Source organism: Diplotaxodon limnothrissa, linkage group LG6, assembly GCF_057381915.1.
Source record: "Diplotaxodon limnothrissa isolate DT_005_m linkage group LG6, D_limnothrissa_male_GT1.1, whole genome shotgun sequence".
Taxonomy (NCBI): Eukaryota; Metazoa; Chordata; class Actinopteri; order Cichliformes; family Cichlidae; genus Diplotaxodon; species Diplotaxodon limnothrissa.
Window position 1 is genome coordinate 19,766,264 of NC_140601.1, and position 20,109 is coordinate 19,786,372.

Below are 20,109 nucleotides of genomic sequence, written 5' to 3' on the forward strand. Positions count from 1 at the left end.
ATCTTCATTGCATTTGTGTTAGAAAGTGCGTTTGCATTCTTTATTTAATAATCCTGTAACGGCCACGATGCAGATTTAATCAAAGCGCTTCACAATCACACAATCAGACCAGAAAGACACCAGATTCAAATGAGGTTTGGGAAACATTTCATTTCATTAGCAGTCAATTTTTGTTCTATTTTTTTTTTCTTTTGATATATAATTGGCATCATTATTAATACTTAAAGAAAACAATTTCATGGATTTGAGATAAAAAGATGCTATTATCAAAATAAAGCAGGAAAATTAGTTTTGTTTTTCCTCTGTTAAAGTTTGAGGGACCATCATTCATGGCTTGGCTTCATTTATGGCTTTGGCTGGATTTGTTCAATTGGTAGCTGGAGTTGGGTTGGATATCTCAGACGCCTCAGGTCTTCCTCCACCTGAAACGCAGAAAACAGAAAATCAAAGACTGTAAAAGCAGTTGTTCATACCTTTTGCAGGTCTCTGAAAACAATTTATCAGAGCTTTTATTTTTGGCTGATATTTCCTTTAATAATAAAAAAAACAAAACAGTTCCTTGTAGATTTGTTTAAGAAAAAAAAAACACATTCAGTAACAAAGATTCTGACTATTTAGTCATTTATTGTAAAACAAAACAGTCAGCCAACCTGGGCCAGCTTGTCTTTGAGTTCATTGTATTTTTCCACGTTGAATCTCTTTTTCCTGGCCCCCTTATAAAAATAACGCAGGAACTGCCTGTCCTGGGCGTCTGGGTATACATAATCCTGTAGGAGAGAACAAAGTAGGTTAATTATTTAAAAATATATCTGCACACATGACAATTTTACACAAATGAGCATTAGGTGTAACTAAAATTTGTTTTGTTGTAACACTTTAGATTTTTTTTTAACATCTAAAGTGTAAGATCAGCCTTCTAAAGGAGGTTATTATCATTTCTTGGGTCTAGAGAGTTAGGCTAGATTTTATGGTTTTTTCCAGACTATTAACTGGGCAGAGAAAATTGATGTATTTCCCAAAATGTGATCTTGAAATGATCAGAATATTTAAAAGGAAAAGCATTTTGAAAGTCAGTGAAAGTTCTGGTACGTGACTTGCTGAGTAATAGGTTCTAACTGCTAGTTGTCAGTTACCCTGATAAGAAGTCAAGTTGAGCCATATTTATTTACACTACAAACAGCCTTCACCCCTTCAGAGCAATACAGGACATCTTTATTGTAGCTTCCATGTTGTTTTCACAGTCCACAATAAATCGCACGCCCAAGTCTGAAGGAACAACTTGTGAAATGGCCTGAGGAGCACCTGTCATCTACACCTAGAGGAAAACGGTGAAGTCAGTCAGGTGTCTCTGAGTCTTACCTGTTTGGTGAGGATATAGTAGGCGAAAGCTGCCATGCTGGTCGAGTAGGTGATGAAATACGTGACGGGCTCCATGACGTCCCACGAATAGACCCACCAGGTGAGCCAGGCCAGGGCGCCGCCCTGCACGGACAGCAGCGCCAGGCCAATATACAGAGCCCTGGATGTCTGGAAGTCTGCTTTACCGGACAGGTCTGCCTTCATCTTTCACCAATAAAATGCAGAGAAAAATGGGTTACCAAGTCTTTAAGGCTGACATGTCATCATTACCTTTAAATGAAGCTTTCAAGCAAGTATAACAAGGTATAAAGTAATTTCATGGGTGAGTGGTTGTTGCAACACATCGAGTACCTTCTCCAGAGGAGAAAGCTCCTGTTTGAGGTTGTCCAGTTTCTCCAGGAGCTCCCTCTCCTTCAGCAGCTGGTGTTCGGGCTGGTGGAGCGCCGTGTGCAGCAGGTGCACGACATGTTTCATGTCCTCCAGCTCCATAGCGTGCTCAGCAGATGCACACACTGCAACGGAGGCGCAACAGGGCAGACAACGAGGAGAAAGTAAAAGTGAAATATGAGAAGAATGGAAGATAATAACCACATTTTATCACCAGGATCAAGTGTAATTGGAAAACTGCCAAATGGAGAATTTATGAATGGAGATAAATGTACCCCTTTCAGGAGCGCAGATATTATAAACTGCATTGTTGATGACAAGCTGAAAGTCCTTGTCCAGCAGGGCATCGATCAGCGTGCCGTTGGCAATGCGCTCCCCATCTGTCAAAGCAAGCGCTGAACTGAATTAACTTTATCTTTTATACCGTGAAAAAAAAGGTTTGCTGGCAGAGGGACCAAACAAATTCAATAGAACATGAAAGAAACAAAAAGTTTATCAAATAAACCCCACGGTGATGGACAAAGTCAGTAATTTACACCTTAAAGAATGTAGTTCAGCACTGCATAACTACAGGTCATGTATGGGAACGAGAGCTGTGTGGAAAAAAGGTCATCTGCTAATCTCTGCTGCTCTGGTCTAACATGTCCCGTCTTCTAAAGTGATAAAAATCTTTGCCACAACCTGCCTCACCTGTCTCCTTCATGGAAAAATACACTTTTCACAAGTTACCCTTAAGGTAACTTAAGGAGGACTGCATCAGATACCCGTCCTAACCGCTCTGGTTCCCATACCAACTCAGATGTGAGTGGCTACAAAATGATTAGAAGTTTGAAAAGGAAGCGTGGAGTACTGTTACAGAAAATTGCCCTATTTTTCTCCACTGTGTCAAAACATGGCACGCTCAAGGCAACACATAACTTTGGTGAGAGACACAGGTGTGTGAAGATCGTGTAGACCAGTGTAACCTTGTGCCACTCCCTCCTGCTCACTGAGGAGCCACAGAGGTTTGCAAGACTATCTGCATGTAAAATACACTGCAGTATTCCCCAAAATTGCACGGTTTATGAATTTCTTTTAAAAGCAATGATCTGTGCTACAAGATCATAAAACAGACACCGCCCTGTTTTAAAGGGCAGGGAACCGTGACCTATTGTACTACAAACAGCCACAGGTACTCGCAGTGGAAGGTGATTAACTGATAACTGCTCAGTGTAAATGTGAAAATGAGTAAATGATTATTGTGGAGGCATCTTGCTTGACTGGCTATTGTTCATCCTTTTTGTGCGCAACCCGGCGAACCAGACCGACTGCACCTGTTGCATACTGAGCATGTCTTACCTTTAGAGAGAACTGAGGCGGTAGCTCCTGGGTCCTCTTTCTGCAGATCGCCGATCAAGTCGCCCACGCTCATCAACATGGGCCTTAAAAAAAACAGACACTTCTCATTCCTGGATGGCAAGGGGACTTCCAGAACCAAACGCCCATGTTTGTACTTCAAAGATGCAGCTGCTGCACAGTGAAGGGGGTGGGGGTGGGGTATGGACAGTTTAAGTGTTAAGCTTTGCATTTATTATTCCAATTATGTGCACAGATAAGGCCAGTCTAACCACCCACAAGTAAAGTCACAAACCAGGTGCACACGTGTGACATAAAAGTTCAATATTGTGTGGATGTAATAACATCATATTACCACTAGAGGGAGCATTTGTAGCGTAGAAAAGAGCTGGATAACTTCCAAGTGGAGGCCTTCTGTGCTGAACCTGTAAAGAAGGATATGAAGGGAGAATGAATGAAAGGAAAGAAATGACTCAGTTTTTTTCTTTGTGTTCTCACGTACACACAGACACACAAACCCCGCCCTTGGCAAACTGTCATGTCAGCAGATGTTGGAGAGTAAACAGATCCACGGAATACTAAAAGGAAGCATCCAAACAACCAAAAAGAAGCACTTGGAAACCTTCTGCCACAAGCCAGTTCACGGTGGTGCTTAATTACACCATGGCTTCCTAATATGCTTTTATGTCACAAGGAACAAACTGATGCATGACTTTAATTCTTTTTGTGACAATGGTATTAAATGCTTAAATGAAAAACAAGTGCATTTGTAAATATGAGACGTACTGTCACACAGTGAGACCTCAGGTTTCTCCCAGACTCCTGAGTATGGAGAACACATCCACTGAGAAGTTCATTATTCTAATCAGCAGGAGTACTTCTTTGTCCTACGCTTGGCATTCACTGGGCGTAGTCCTTCTGCCGTCTTTTTAATGCATGCTTGTATGCCTACACAGTGCAGGTATTTAAGTTGCAAGCATAATTTAACACACTAAATACTAAAGCGCACTAAATCTGACCACAATCTGCACACTCAGAAAGTCAGAAGGGTTCCCGCTTGGATACATCTTCATCCCACTAATGCCCAGTGATGCTGCAGACACTCTCCCATCCCTTGACCTTCAAGCTGGGAGTTTGGTCAATCAATATTACATTAAAGAAGAACAAGGGAGCTGTCCGTTTTCATGAGAGGAAGGGGGCAGGCAAGTCTCCTATCACAGGAACATAGACACGAAGAGACCAGATGTGCCGTTTCTCACGCAGCTTTGGAGTGAGCGCTTTAAGAGGGAAAACGTTTTAAACGAGCAATAAGTAACACGCACTTTAAGCTGAAGCTTAGCCTAAAACTTTTAGTACCGCAGTGGTTCAAGCAAACTGTGAAAGTGCTTTAAAAAGTTACTGACAATTACCTAAAACCTCAGGATACAAGGGCTTGTGTATCGGTTATGTATCACACAATGAAGAAAAATGTGGACAGCAAGAGTGAAGCAAATTGGTCCCATGAGTCAAATTCGAGTTGCTCCAGATAGAGATAGAGAGCAATTAAGGGCTGCCCACACTTGCGGTGAAACCAATATGAAGGTGCCTTCTGTCTGATAGCACACACTGAAAAATGTCTAAAAGCTGCAGTGCACTGGGTAAGGCAACCTGAATAAGCTGTAGTGTCAAAGTCTCAGCTTTCTTATCAGGACTGTAAAAGACGTCGAATTAGTAGAATGAACAGGAACATCGTGAGATCCTGACACTCCCTCACTATAATTTGCCCGTAACAAGTTAAATATCCATTTACAGCGCGCCTCCCCTCCATCCCTTATAGAGACCATCTACAACATATCCACTACCCCTCCTCTGCACACGTCCGAACCACCTCATCCTTGCCTCTCTTACTGTGTCTCCACCCTGCACAACCTGACTTTCATTCCTCCTCTCTCCATCGTATACTTGCTCCCTACTCTCACTACAGATCATAATGTTGGCTGTGAAAATCATAGTCCACAGAGACTCCTGTCTGACCTTACCTGTAAACCTGTCCTTCACCAATGCAGACAAGGAGTCCCACCCCTGCTGCACACCTCAGCACTGTCTCACTGTCCTCATAAATGTCACGCACGACCCTTTCTGCCACTCTTGACTTTCCTCAGACAATACCACACTTATTTAGCCTTTAAATGTTCAAATATACAACATTTGAGAGGCTAAAAACATACTTTTGCTTCCCTGCTAACAACTCGCCCAGAAAACACTGCGGGTAGACCCACAAAGCATGCTGTAGGGCAGTCCACATTAAACCACAGGTAACCATTTGGGCCTGTATGGGTATGTCCACATTAAGGCCATAACCTACAGTGAGGGACAGAGCTTTGTTTTAAGGGCTCACAAGCGAAAATAGATCGACAACAAGTGGCCCAACACACCCAGAGAGATTTAATATTGATAAGTGCTTTGTGTGCTGTTTTCAGGCGCTGCCAAATTTGACTTTTCTCCCAGTCACATTAATCCCGGAAAACATAACCACGTTATCCAAAGTGGCCAGAAATAATCTAGTTATTCTGTCACTACAGAGTTAACCTCTGACACCAAACACCTTCCCAGCATATTTAACAACAGACTAGGAAAACCTTTTACTTGCCACCTCTGCTCCAACAGTCATTGTGCTTCATTAAACTGAGAGTTGCAGGCATTCACTGCCAACACACACGATAGGTGCTTGAAATAAAATGCATTCAACACTAGACTCGCATTAGCAAACAGTTCAGGCCAGAAGCGGTTTAAGGGCCGGTGTGAGCGCAGCGAAGGTTTTTGCACTCTTTGCGCATCGGTGATCTGCTAATGTGAAAACAGCAGAGCTGAAGTTAAGCATTAAGGACGAGGACAGACTGTTTGCTGAATGGGTGTGTGTGTGTGTGTGTGTGTGTGTGTGTGTGTGTGAGAGAGAGATCACTGACCGGAGACAATTCAACAGCTGAGTGCCTACAGGCATTTTATATTCTGTGTACACACGTTACCAATCCCATTTTTAAATCAACACAATGTGGCTACCATGGCAGATAATACAGCTTCAGGGCTGTGTAATGAATAATAGTCCACTTCCAAAGCCATGCTCTCAGCCCTCTGTTATTATAGGCTCTAACACACTGCATGATAAATACTGACCTTCGTTTGTCTCTTACCTTCCTGTGGCAGCTACAAAGAAAAAAACCCATTAAAGAACAATTTGGGAATGCTAGCAAACCGATCAACATTTACAGGGTGACAGATGACCTCCAAAGTCAAGGTCAAGGTCAAGGTCAGATTTATTTATATAGCACATTTCCAACAGCCGATGCTGCACAAAGTGCTTAACAATAACAATAAAATTAAAAACTACAGTGTAATACAATAATAACAATAGAAACAATAAAATAGAAGAATTGAAACAATACTAACTAATTCAGATAAATCCAAAATGCTTGGGTCATAATGTGTTAAAAGCCAGAGTGTAAAAGTGTGTCTTTAGTAAAGATTTAAATTGCTCAAGAGTTTGAGCAGATCTAATATTAAAGGGGAGACTATTCCAAAGTCTGGGACCTGCCACAGAGAAGGATCTATCACCACGAGATTTGAGGTTAGTCCGTGGAATGGACAACAATAGTTTTGAACTAGATCTCGTGGGTTTTCCTGGAGCATAGGCAGAGAGGAGCTCTGACAAGTAGGGGGGGGCTCGGGCGTTGAGTGACTTAAAAACAAAAAGTAAGAGTTTAAATTGGATCCTGTAGGGGACAGGGAGCCAGTGTAAAGAGGCTAAAATTGGGGTTATATGCTCTCTCCGTTTGGTACCGGTTAGCAGGCGAGCAGCAGCATTTTGAACCATCTGAAGGCGATGGATGGTGGATTGTAGGGTTTGAAACTGAAAACTGAGGCCCAAATCAAATGTTTTTATTTGCATTTTCAATTTTCACCTTGAAATAGGCAGTGTTTGAACATGAATATCTCAAAAACTATTACAACCAAAAGCCTGAAATAACACATGGCCTTTCTTACCATAAAGAAAATGGATCAGAGCTGTAACTGGGACAGAGTGCCTGTTAGTGTCATTCTAATTTAACCTGAGTTTTCCAGCTCTTCCAGGACATTGTGCATGCCTACAAAGATTGTCTGGGAAATGAAAAACATGCACTTATGTAATACAATTACTTCTTAATTATAATTACAGTTCTATCTGGAAACTTTTTTCTTTGGGTTAGACTATCTACTGATATTCTGTTTCTGTGGAACAACTTGACATATTTGCTCAATCCAGCATGAAAGCTGAATGAAGATTTTCTTTATTTTTGTATATAAAATTTAATTAAAAAAATATCATTTTGCATTAGTGTTCAGTTGCAGGTCCTGGTTCATGTTTATGCTATCTTTAACAGTTTTTGAGACATTTATGTTCAAACATATTATTATTATTATATATATCCAAATATCTCTGGACCGTAAAGTTGTTAAGTAAATTGTAAGCGGCTGAGCAGAAGGTCCCATGATGATTTGTAGCTGTCACGGGATCAGTGACTGGTCTCTATGGCTGTGTGACTGAGGCTTTAGCGATCAATTTCACAGTGGCTGCTCACAAATTCCGGCAAACACTCGCCAACCAATCAACAAATACACATTTCTCAGTTCCACTGACCCAAATTAATGGAGTTTAAAATTGGCAAACAGTTATCAGCTACAGCTGCCTGTGCTGGCATCCACCTCCCAATCAGCATGCTTATTTCTCCTGCACAGTTTGACATGTTAACATGGTGGCATATGAAGATTGAAACTTCCACTTTGGCTTCATTTTCACTGAGCTCAAGTTTTACTTGAGCTACTCTAGTGCAAACAGCCGGGCCCGCCCATAGCTTATGCAGCACACATACATGACTGGTTATCCCATCCTGCAAGTTGAAGACTGTAGTGCCTGAACAAGCCCACACATGACAAACACATGAGTAACAGCTAACCGAATGCCTCTCATGGCACAAAACACGCCTGACTCGGAGAAACGATTGGGCTCTCTGCTTTGGCAGAAATTGCCATTGCCTAAATTTGTCTTCTTATCAAAACAAAACACACTTCCCTGATACGCAGCGCATCAATATTCAGAGCGCAGAGTGGTCGTTGTCTATCTATTGTCCTTCACACATTCCTGGAGCTGCAGGGAACATCACTGCACATCTGCCCCTCATCACCGAATCGTTTCATCCAACTGTTCTTTCACAGAACAATCAGCTGAAGGTGTATTTACGCCGTGAGCTAAGCATTTTTTATTTATGTCATGCAAACAGGGAAGGAGGAGAGAGAAGCCGGGCGGTGAAAACTTGGGAATATGGTGACAATCTGCCAGCCTCTCTCCTTCCTCACGCAGAGGCTGTGGCTTGCTGCTCCAGTAATGATCGGCGTCTATCGCCAGCCTCATTTTCCCTGCAGTCTTCCATCAGTTCCCTCCATTATCAATCCTGTCACAACTGAGCTATGGCCTCCTAAAGGAATCGGCTCCCACTCTGGCCACAGATTTGATATTGCCAAGCAAAGGGGAAAGAGATTTTTGCCGTCGCATAAGGAATCATAAGAGAATAACTTACAGTGTCTACCCAGTAGGGCTGGGCGATATGACCCAAAATTCATATCTCGATATTTTTTAGCTGGATGGCGATATAAGATATATATCTCGATATTTTTTTTAAAGCCATAAGTTAAGAACAAAAAGAGAGTTCTTAGTCACACTGTGTCCCAGATGTCACACGGGCACTTTTATTTACATACAGCGTAGATGTACATGAAGAAATTACTCAAAAATAAATTATCAGCATTTATTAAATAATCATGGTCCATAAATAAAAGAAAACAATGTTGTTTTTGTGCATAACAAAAAGCTCACAATTGTGCAGTCAAAATGTAAACTAATAGACGCTGAGCATAATAACAAAGAGACAGATTTCACAGCTGCACCACGTCTCTGAACAGGTGCCATTTATGGTCCTTATACACACACAGTACGTATCACTCCGCGAGGCTCCTCCCCGGTAGCCGTAATCCTCCGACATCAAGCGGTGTAGCTCCGTAGCTTAGCAAAGTCATATTAAAACATTTTTTGACAGATTGCTGAGCGCTGTGTACCACATAAAATCGGTTTGTGGTCAGCAAGCACAACCAGAATTCATACATAAGGCGCGCTGTCGATTTTTGAGAAAATGAAAGGATTTTAGGCCGTGCAGCTCCTCCGGGCTGCATGTCGTTAGCGCGGTTAGCTCGTTAGCGCGGTTAGCTCGCTAACACGTTGACGCCGTCCAGCCCCACGCACGGTAACTCGCTAACGGAGATTTTCCGCTTTCATCTTGTCATTGCCTGCAGGTGAAGCTATGGGGGAGGGGGAGTTGTGTTCAGTGAAGGAGAGGCGAGGCAGAGTAACGTTGCGTAGAGACAAAAGTGGACGAAAGAGAGGCAAACCTGCGGCTCCACAAGTATAATTATAACGTAACATAGACTATATCGATATAAACGATATTGTCACATCTTATATCTCGTATGAAAATATATCGATATTTTTAAAAAACTCGATATATCGCCCAGCCCTACTACCCAGCATGACCCGAGGCATAAAGAAAAATGTGCAAGCGTGATAAACTACGGCTGCCAGGAGGAGAAATTGAATTACTCTGTGTTGCCATTATGATTGAGAACAGCCAGCACTCTGGCATGAAAACGATTTGCATTGAACCATTTATCTTCTCCTACTCAGTTAATGATCCGGATCGCTTAAGAGAACAAAGAGAAGGTGGGAAGCGGGAAGAAGATGACTGCGGGGTTGGTGTGCTGTACGAACACGAGGCTGAGGTTGTGTTTCATGCAAATACAATGAATAAAACGTTTTGTAACACTATTAGACAAATAGCAGCACACACACAAAACCAATTTCTCCAAATCAAAAATGGCTTCTGGAAATACAAAGTGAGCTTTAAAAGGAAGGCGCAACAAGCAGAGCGTTCCCATCTGCGACCACTGTACAACTGCACTAAAAAGGGCGGAGCACGTACTCACATTTAGCCCATTTAATCTTACAGTTAGTCATCTCTCAGTCCAAACGTCCACATTTTAAGCAACTCATCATTCCCCAAGCTTATCTCAGCAAAGAGTGGTACAACTTTCAACCCTGAATGCCACAGAGAAGGAGCTGAATACTGAAAAACATGGAGGAGGAGGAAAAAAACAGGAGGGCAGAAATTAAGGAATTCATGTGGTGTTCGCAAAGGTCCAGAACAGACGGATCTAAAAAAGTTGATTAAAAAGGAGCAGAAAAACAAACGCAAAGCCGATACAAAAAACCCTCTGAGTGATTCACATTAACACTTTAGTGACACATGGCTTAGCAATGCTTCATCACAAGGTCGCAACAGGACAAGAACAGCCCATATAGATGAGTATCAGCTATAATGAGTTTACTTATTAAACCCTCAGTGAGAAAAATGCCCTCATTTACACGAGGATTGAAGAGGAGTTTACTTGTGACTATAAACACCAGAGCAACTTTCACTACTTATCACACACAGTGCAGTGCTCTGATGGGCTGTTATCACAAGACCATAACAATGCAGGGTCAACACCGTCACACCCACTGTGCACATGCTTCTGTAAAGACAGCGGCACCATTACCATGGTATTAAGCGAGCTACTGGAATGTTCCTTTGACTGGATGTGCTTTAAATCTGTTCTAAGTTTATCAGCGACTGTTGTGGCACAGATTAGGAATAATATGTTTTTTTAGCTTTATGTGTATTAATGCTATTGTAAAAATATCGATTGAACTGAGAACTATTATTATCTAATTTTAGATACGCCTGTAGATGTGGTCAAGCTGAGCTGCTGAAGTTCAAACCCAGAATCAGAACAGAGAAGAAAGGTGGTTTAAGTGACTTTGAACGTGGCATTGTTGTTGGTGCCAGATGGGCTGGTCTGAGTAGTTCTGAAAATGCTGATGAGCCATCTCTAATGTTTACAGAGAATGGTCTGAAAGAGTAAATATACAGTGAGCTGCAGTTCTCTGAGAGAAAAAGCCCTGCTGATGGCCAGAGTGCCGATTGCTGACAGGAAGGCAACAGTAACTCAAATAACCCCTCGTTACAACAATGGTATGCAGAAGAGCATCTCTGAATTAATACAACGTGGAACCTTGAAGCAGATGAGCTGCTGCAGCAGAAGACCATGCCGAGTGCAACTCATGCCGGCTAAGAACAGGAAACTGGCTGCAGATTGGAATAACGTTGCCTGCTGCAGCATTTGGATGGTAGGGTCAGAATATGGCATAAAGATGATAAAAGCATGGATCCATCCTGCCCTCTTTCAATGGTTCAGGATGATGGAGGTGGTGGTGTTATGGTGTGGTGATATTTTCTTTACGCACTTTGAGGCTACGGCCTTCCTGCGTATTGTTGCTGACCATATGCACACCTTTATGACTGCAGTCAATTTGATTTATTTAAAACATTTGATTATATGTAAAGTCAATGTGTTTACTGTGTTTACTATATAAACATAAAAAACTATGTAGGTCTACAGGCAACAAAAAGTACAATATGTTACAAAGAATTCCCCCAACCATAAAACTAGAGCCTGCATCGATGCCAGTGGCCCATCTACTTAATAAATTCTATGTTGTTCTATGTGCAATCCACCAGTTGCTGATGGGCGAGCCAACATAACACAGAGGAAGGGCATTAGTGTAATGGCAAATGTGTTATTTTTGTACATTTGTGATAGTTTTTTTTACTTAACAGAAAAGTGTCAAAGTGACACTGACAACGACGCTCTCTTTTCATGTTTGACGTAACACAGTTTAGGAAGCTTTTATGGTAACAACATGTTTACTGTTTCACTCCACACACGAATTACGCAAAGAGAGGCATGTCCGTAAAGACAAATTACATGAAAATTACACGTTGTTTTTTTTTGTTGCTTCATTTATCTAGGGCCTGTTGTCATTCATTATCTGATCATTTTCCAATTCAAACTTTTCTATTAGCTCAACTTCTTTACTCCTCTCAGGTCACCCTGCCCCACCTTTTCAAGCTGAAGAAGTGCTGTTGCATAACCTCTGATGACACCTTGCATAAACATGTAATTTTCCCCCTCTTAAGAAGTAAACTTAGGAAACTTGCTGTCTGACATCACATCATGAAAACGAGTTCTAAAGCTCGCTGCACTCTCACCAAACCACAGTACTGTTCTTTCTACACATTATTGTATTGAGCAACGGCTTCCTCTTTAAGCAACGCTGGACCACAGATGACGAGATCAGTTCTTGATATCTGCTGAGCCTTCTTACAATTAACAGTCACTTTATTTGTTGCCCTAATGAATACAAGTATCTGCATCTGGCATGGCCACACTTGGTTGTCAGGCTTCTTCAAATTAGATTTTACAGTGTTTGCCTGCCCAGTGCCAAGACAATAAAAAAATGAGCAAATAGTTATGCCTAATTTATCCTACCCCGGTTGTGTCCTTTACTAAATTCCCAACTGCATGATGCTCAGCGTGGATGACACTGTGCATCCGCCAAATGCTGATTGTTCAACTAGTCGGCCAGAGCAGCGGCGGATTTCACCGGGAACGGGAGAACATTTTTTAGAAGTAGGCTGCAAACAAACTCACTTGCAGATGACTTTATCATGTGTCCTGCCATTGCGCCTCAAGGGCTGTTCAAACAGACCCGTATTATAAATGCTCCCAAAAGCCTGACGTCTCATTTTAGCATTCAACACATATTCAATACACTAAACTAATGCTTTTGCGTTTTTTCATCCTGCTTAGCCCCATTGATTCAGCACTTTTGTGGATGCACAGAAACAACGCTGATATCGATTCTCTCATCTGAATGTGTGAAACTGCAAACAACTAACAGCGAGCAGCACTTGAGTTTCCTGCAGGCCAGTCGGGTTTCTCTCAGCCTCCTGAGAATTAAAACATCCTTGTGTTATATGTTTACCTGTATAGCATTACAGCAGTGACGGAGAAGCCCTAACTCCCTGTCACGTCTCTGGTGAAACTTTTGCAAAAAGGTGATATTGAATGTTTTGTCTCTAGTGGAATCTCAACAGGGAAAGGCTTGTGTTACAAATTCATAAAAGACGTGGCCTGAATATGAATATCGCCCTATAGACACCCAAAAGAGATCATATCTGAATTCTGAGCAACTTAGGCCACAGGCTGCTCACAGTGCTTAGTAGCTGTACGTACTCTTACACGGTGGTTTTGAACTGAGGATTTATGTGAACCTAGCTTTCTGCTGTCTCATGTACAATCTTCAGAGTGACCTCTGCCTCCTGCACTCAATCAAGTCCTCTGATACACTGCATTGGAAGGAATCTGATTAAAAATTGGCAACTCGCTGTGTGGATTCTAAAAGCCAGATCTGTACATTTGCATGCAGCCATGCTCTCTGCTTTTCTAAGTGCATTACATTCCTATTAAAAACATTCTGTGGCCCAGCTGCTCCTTTACAAAAGACACTTTCACTCTGAATGGCCCGTTTTTGGGAGGTAATGTAATTTAGATTCTCCTCTGAGGTTGATACGTTTCTGGCTGGGGAAAGAAAATTACAAAAAGCAGAGAAACGGAACATTTTATAGTCTAACTGAAATCTATCTATCGCTCAATATAGGCCGGTCTACAGAATGAGGAGGTTAAAGACCACAAAACCTTTGTGGCAGAGCATTCCCAGTCTTTATTGTTTCACTTCCTGTCTTCTAAACTGCCAAATAAAATGGAAAGAAATTCTGAAAACGACTTTATAAAACACACTAACTCTGTTCTTTTTGCAGCCGATATGAATTGTATTCTTTTTGCTGAAACATGGGTTGCTGTAAGGATTTCGCTTACTGAAGCTCCACTTTTATATACAGTCCAGTCTAAAAATAAAACTCATCTTAGTCATTCTGGCTTGTAGGAGTGAGTCACTGCATCCTGCCCCTCTGACAGCTTCCTTTTTCTTCCAATCCAACAAACTCTATCTCAGCATCCATCTATGGAGGCTCTGATTGCACCGAGCAAAACAGAAAAAAACAAAACAGTGTGCACTGTTCTCCCTGCACACTCACAGATTTGAGGCACCCTAATTGAGATCTGCCTGCCTGCAGCTGAGCTGACCAAAGCAATTTCATGCAGCGAGCGATAAAAGATGTGGGCTGAACTGGTGCCTTAATAAAACTGTGAGTAAAAGCTTCACTACAAAAAATAAATAAAATCTCAAGATGATGCTGTGATGGAGCGTGGGTTTTCACTTTCTGCAGCATTTCCCTGCTGCACTATTTCCTGACTGTGGGCTGGACACGTTTGTTGATGGGTGACTGCATGCAGCTATACGTCCAATACCAAGTATACGTCCAATACCAAGTAAATACAGGGCCAGTATTGCCAATACCGATACCAATACTTTTACTCTATCATGGCAGGTTTTGTATGGGTGAGCAGTGTCTCGTGACTTATGGGACGAATCATTGTCCATTTGCAAATTATGAACACATTTTAATGATCACTAAATCAATGTGATTTTTACTTTCCACAATAAATACCAAAACAGCTTTTCATATATTTTGAAACAGTTTTTAATAGCCTGAAATTTTAATCTACCTCTCCTTAAAGCACTTAATAAATCAATAAATCTGAAGCTAGTAGTACAGTATAGATCCTATCACTAGTATCGATCAGACACTTTTGTATCGATAGCCTCGATATTTGGATCGATACTCCCAGATCTTCTGTACAGGCTCCGCAGGCATAGAGACGACAGGAAAACGAAAAAAAGTTTTTGAGAAGCGCTCAAAATAGAGACAAAAACAGCGTCTTGTGCTTCAACAGGAAGCCACGGCACACTTTACACTGTGACGCCCACGAGGGACTCAGAGTACAGCGTTTATTTACCTGGTGTAGAAATGTAACCGGGCGAGCGGGTCTGAGACCGCAGCGTAGGGTCTGAACACTTCCCACGAGTCCCGTCGCAACTTTGCACACCGCCCGCACCGAAGCCATCGTCAGCCGGTAACCGTTTTTAGCCGCCTCGCTGGGGCATGCCGGGAGGAGAGAGGTCCAGGACGAGTGCCTCAGAGCTCCGTGTTTCACTTTAAAACGGGCTGCTGTCTGTGCGTATAGCAACAGACAGGAGGATCGCTACGGGACCCGGAGGAAGAGGAGGAAGAGAGCAGGCTGAGCTGCATACCATTTCCTCCTGACTACACCCGCGCGCTCTCTGCCAGACTCCGCTTCCTTTGTCCCCCACCCCTCCTCTTTCTTTCTGTTGGGTCTGTTTTGCGTGAAACAGCAAGTGGGAAGCATATGCGCCTGCCAGGCTCACGGGACTGTAAGCCGACATCCCAAACATCACCCCCTCTCCTCTCACGAATCATCACGAGTTGGTCTGATCGCTAAAATAACAAATTTATATGAGGCTTATTAGGGCTGGAGCCGTTGTAACGTTACACTTTGAAGTCTTCATAACTTCAAAGGGTGAACTAGGCCAAGAGCTCCACTTTAAGCATTCCACCCACAAATCGATTTCCTCTGATCCCACATTAAAATAGGCCCTTAGAGATAAAGCGAACTTTCAAATCACGGTGTTACGTATGAGCAAGGACTGCATTTCAGCTGTCAGCCAACAGGGGGAGCACATAAAAATAATAGATTGAGTGTTGTGCAGAGAGGTATCCTGCTGTCCAGTGAGGTTGGGCTCATAGACCATAATCTACTGCAGTGCAAGCAGTAGGAAGCTGTGCACACAATGAAAAATGTTCACACTGCGTTCTGTGTATCATCCCCAGAGCGAAGTATGTGCTACGGCTGGTGTATTGTGTCACAGAAAATGCGAGCATAATCGAGACAAATGGTCTTGAAAGCAGACAGGTCAGATAAATCTGTCATGAACACTCCCATCCGGTGATTTATAATACTCCAGTCAGCCACAATATTAAAAGCACTGACAGGTGAAGCGGCAATGTAAAGTTTTTTTGAGAAACCTTGGGCCCTGGCATTCGTGGTGGATAATTCTGCAGCATTCCACCACAATGCGCGACTGTTTAGAGAACAGGTCCAGAGACCCTGAGGCGAAACACAATGGATGAAACAGCCTTCGAGCTCTCAGATCTGGAACAGGCCCCACCAACAGACACCTCACACTGCAGCCCACAGGAACTGGCAACATCCCAGTGCTACACACTTCAGCACAGCCCTGTAGGTCTCGCTTTCCATGCCTTGAAGAATCTGAACTTTTTTTCGGGGGTGGAATACACTAAGTTAGGGAAAAGCTGTAATAAATGCTGAAGGTAATGGAACAATGGAACATTACTGTCATTAATCACCACTGAGTTTAAAATATTTACCTCCACTGTGTATGCATTTCATTTTTCTAAAGTACCCCACACACTGGACCAAATGCCAGTCTGGAAAAATGCACTTATATTAGCCTGTTCATTAATATTTAAGTATACCATAGTTAAGGCAAACACTTGATCAGCACAGTGTAAGCTGTCTTTTTAACCTGCTGGCCTTGAAGCGTGACAACAGTGACTTTCTTTGAGCGCACAGTTGAAAATTATGTTCTGCACATTGTGGCGTCTTCTTCTCTACTAGATTTATGTGGCATTTTATCAAACAGTAACACAATGGACCCTCTTCTATACTAAGAGGGGGGGTGATTCCTAAAAGCCACTCTTCATTTGTCAGAGATTCTTTCTTCATGCAATCTGCTTTAGTCCACAGTGGTGAGTCTTTAAAGACTGGTGAGAGGCATCAATACTCCCAGAGAGAAGATGCATGACGGAAAGGCTAGATGAAATCGATATGCTCCTGTGGCCACTGAGGCTGTTTTACTGACAGATTACTTTGATTTAAATGTGCATTTGTCCAAGATTTTGCAGACAAACTGCAAGGAATTGTTGCCTTATTAGCACACACAGTGAAATTGAATGCTGTTTACGGTGAAGTTTTCTGCTTAGTTGTTGTTGTTCTTCTGGTCATCTGTTACCCGTCACCTGCTGCTAGATTTATGCTCTCGTTTTGGCCACACGCTGGTGGATTAAGACTGCAGCAGGGCTCTCTCGCTGAATGAAGTTATTCAGGGGAAATGAGCCAGGTTTCATTTTCTAATGAGTTGGCAAATGTGCTTCGGGCCGTTGAAAGAAGCTTCACTTTAATAACAAAATCTGCTTGCACAGAGAATTATGTAGTAGTTAATTATTTAATAGCGAGGTGATGCATGGAGTGATTCCATATCTGTGATGACAAAACGTTGAAAGTCCAAGTGATCACCGAGCGGGAATTAACACATTGTAATTTATGACTTTCATTTTATCTTCATTTAATGTTTGAATGCCCTTCTAAACTACGAGCTGTTGTCTCCTTAAAGCATTTTTCCACTATGAAGAATGATGAAAGAAGAGTGAAGATATTTTAACAGCAAGGCTATAAACTGGAGAGATTATATCTCTCGGCTGGCCTGGGAACGCCTTGGTGTTCCCCCAGACTAGCTGGAGGGGGTGGCTGGGGAGAGGGAGGTCTGGGCTTCTCTGCTTGGGCTGGTGCCCCCGCAACACGGCCCTGGATAGGTGGAATATCAGGACTGGTGTACTCCTCAGAAGGTTTGTATCTTATGGATACTTGGCACCATCTTGTGGGCGCTAAAAGGAACATAATTTCTGCAAAATGAGACTGTCTTTGTGACTGTAAGATAGTCTGTTGACATCACTTTCACACATTGTGTGCATTCTGAGTTTGTGACAGATTCAGAGTTTAAACAATGACTCCAAAACGAGTCCAAAATAAACAGTTGTGTCAGTTTAAGTATTTTAATATCTGTAAAAAATGTACAGGATGTGGATGGGGAGGCTTTTGCATACCTCTCTTTTATACTTTAGCTGAAGTGTGTGCATCACTCGTGTAATTCCTGCAACATTTGACATTTATGAAACGTGTGACTCCCCATAAACAGTGTGGCGGTGGTCTGATGATTTAGGAGCAAAGTGTGTGACAGTCAGTGCTCCTTTGTGTTTCTCGCTCTTGAAGTTTTTTTGCAGCTTTGCTGAGATCAAGTTTCCACCGAGGATTTTAAAGTGCTGTGCACTGCCCCCTTAACCTTTAGTGAAGCTGCAATTTAACACCAAGGAAATTGTTCTTAGCTTAGAGTAACTCCTATATTATATAACATACTATAAGAATAGTATGTTTCCCATCCTCACAGTCAGCACTGATATGGTGTAAAGCTTGTTTCTAAAAGATGAAGTGAATGTTTCCAAGCTGTTTTCTTAAAATGTTATTATCATTATTATTAGTAGTAGTAGTAGTAGTAGTACACTTAATTATGTTATCATTATTATTATCAAGGTAGTCGTGTGAATATGACTATTTTCATCAGCTACCTAAAACATCTGTTCTGATGATCATTAAAAATAATGACTCAAAAGTAATATATCAACAACATATTCAACAATCTCTTGTACCAGATTATCAAAATAAGCTACAGTTGTCCTTTGACAACCGTTTCAAACATTAGCCCTTCAGTTACTAGAGCCTAAACTAGTATCTGGCAGTTTGTAGTCACATTATGTGACATTATGTGTTGTGCCTTTAAAACCTAAAATAAAAAGTTTGGTTTCCTGAATAAAAATAGTGGGGTCTTCTCTGAGCCTCCACTATTTTTTGGAAAGAGTCCTATGAATAAATGGAAAAAGGACTGAGCCATTTGTTAAACACAGCAGCTGAGTGGAGTTTTCAGCTCCAGCTGCTGTTAAAACTGAAGAACTACAGATGAAGCATCAGACAACGCACCATGTTCCCGGGTCTATGTGCTTTGGTCCGTTTGCTTTAACAACAACAAACGTGGATGTTCTTTGTGTGATTTACTAACAGTGAGCTAATCTATACAGATATACACTATATACTACACTATATACACTATATAGTGCTCTTTCTCTCTCCAAGAGACCAAGTTGCATACGTGAGTTTTTTTCATGTGTAGGCCGACTGTTTTGCCTCAGTCTGTGCTGCATGCAGAATTCCAACACAGCCTACATCCATAAGTTTAAAAATCATAATGACAGCTGAATTTAATTCAGTTGCATCAGTTTGTGGGTGCATCAAATCACTGTGCCAGCTGCTATTTCACAGCGTAAAGAAAATGCAAAGCCCCTGACGCCCTGTGACGAATACAGAAGAAGAAATTCATAATCACACTTGTTACCGCTGTATTGGCAGGAAAAACATTTTAATACAAAATCACAAAACAACACGAAAAGACGAACCTGGAACTCTAATAGACAACAAAGAAAACAGAAAAAAGATTACAGATTTTTGTTGGAAATGTGTATGGAAGAACTGGTTAAGCGAGTGGTAAAAAAATCAGTCGCAGTCATCAGTCAGGAAGAAGTTGTAGCCATCTACACGAGGCTTACCAACAAGCTCTGGGCTGAAATCGATGATCAATTTGATGAAATTCTTTTAATGAAAGCTATTAAGCATCAACGACCATGTCGGACTGATTCCGTAGACCAGAACCATTGGTGTTCAGTTGCCGAAAAGTGGCGTGTGTTTGAGCAAGAATACGACATATTCACAGCCGCTACCCATTCCTATAAAGATGCCAGAACTAGAGCGTTCATCCTGGTAAATCTGGCCAGCTCTGAAGATATCGAGTGGGAGCGTGCCTTCGTGTACGCGGGGGAAGGGGAACACAGACGATTAATGACTGGAGCAAAATTGAGAGAAGACCCGGAATGTCTCAAACGCAAATTCCACGAACTGTGTAATCCTCAAACAAACATAACTATGGAAAGGCACAAGTTTAACACCAGAAACCAGCGACCAGATGAAAGAACATAGTCTTACATGAGTGACGTGAAAAATAAGGCAGGCAGTTGCGGATTTGGCCAGCTTAAAGACGAGCTCATCAGAGACATACTCGTTTGTCCCATGATGCATTGAGTTTTTCCTTTTCAGTCACCCTTTTCACTCGCTATGTGTTAATAGACCTCTCTGCATAGA

At 42.0% G+C, this 20,109-nt stretch overlaps 1 protein-coding gene across 1 annotated transcript; it reads right to left on the bottom strand.

Moving 5' to 3' along the window:
• Positions 1–137: 137 nt before the first annotated feature.
• Positions 138–15,248, bottom strand: LOC146630434 (calcium uniporter protein, mitochondrial-like). The gene is made up of 8 exons (XM_085355841.1): positions 15,004–15,248; positions 3,437–3,506; positions 3,085–3,255; positions 2,022–2,126; positions 1,711–1,871; positions 1,360–1,563; positions 651–767; positions 138–422 (listed from the first exon to the last, which is right to left on the bottom strand). The coding sequence occupies exons 1-8, from the start codon at positions 15,109–15,111 to the stop codon at positions 345–347; spliced, it is 1,014 nt and encodes a 337-aa protein (XP_085211967.1). The 5' UTR covers positions 15,112–15,248; the 3' UTR covers positions 138–344.
• Positions 15,249–20,109: the final 4,861 nt, after the last annotated feature.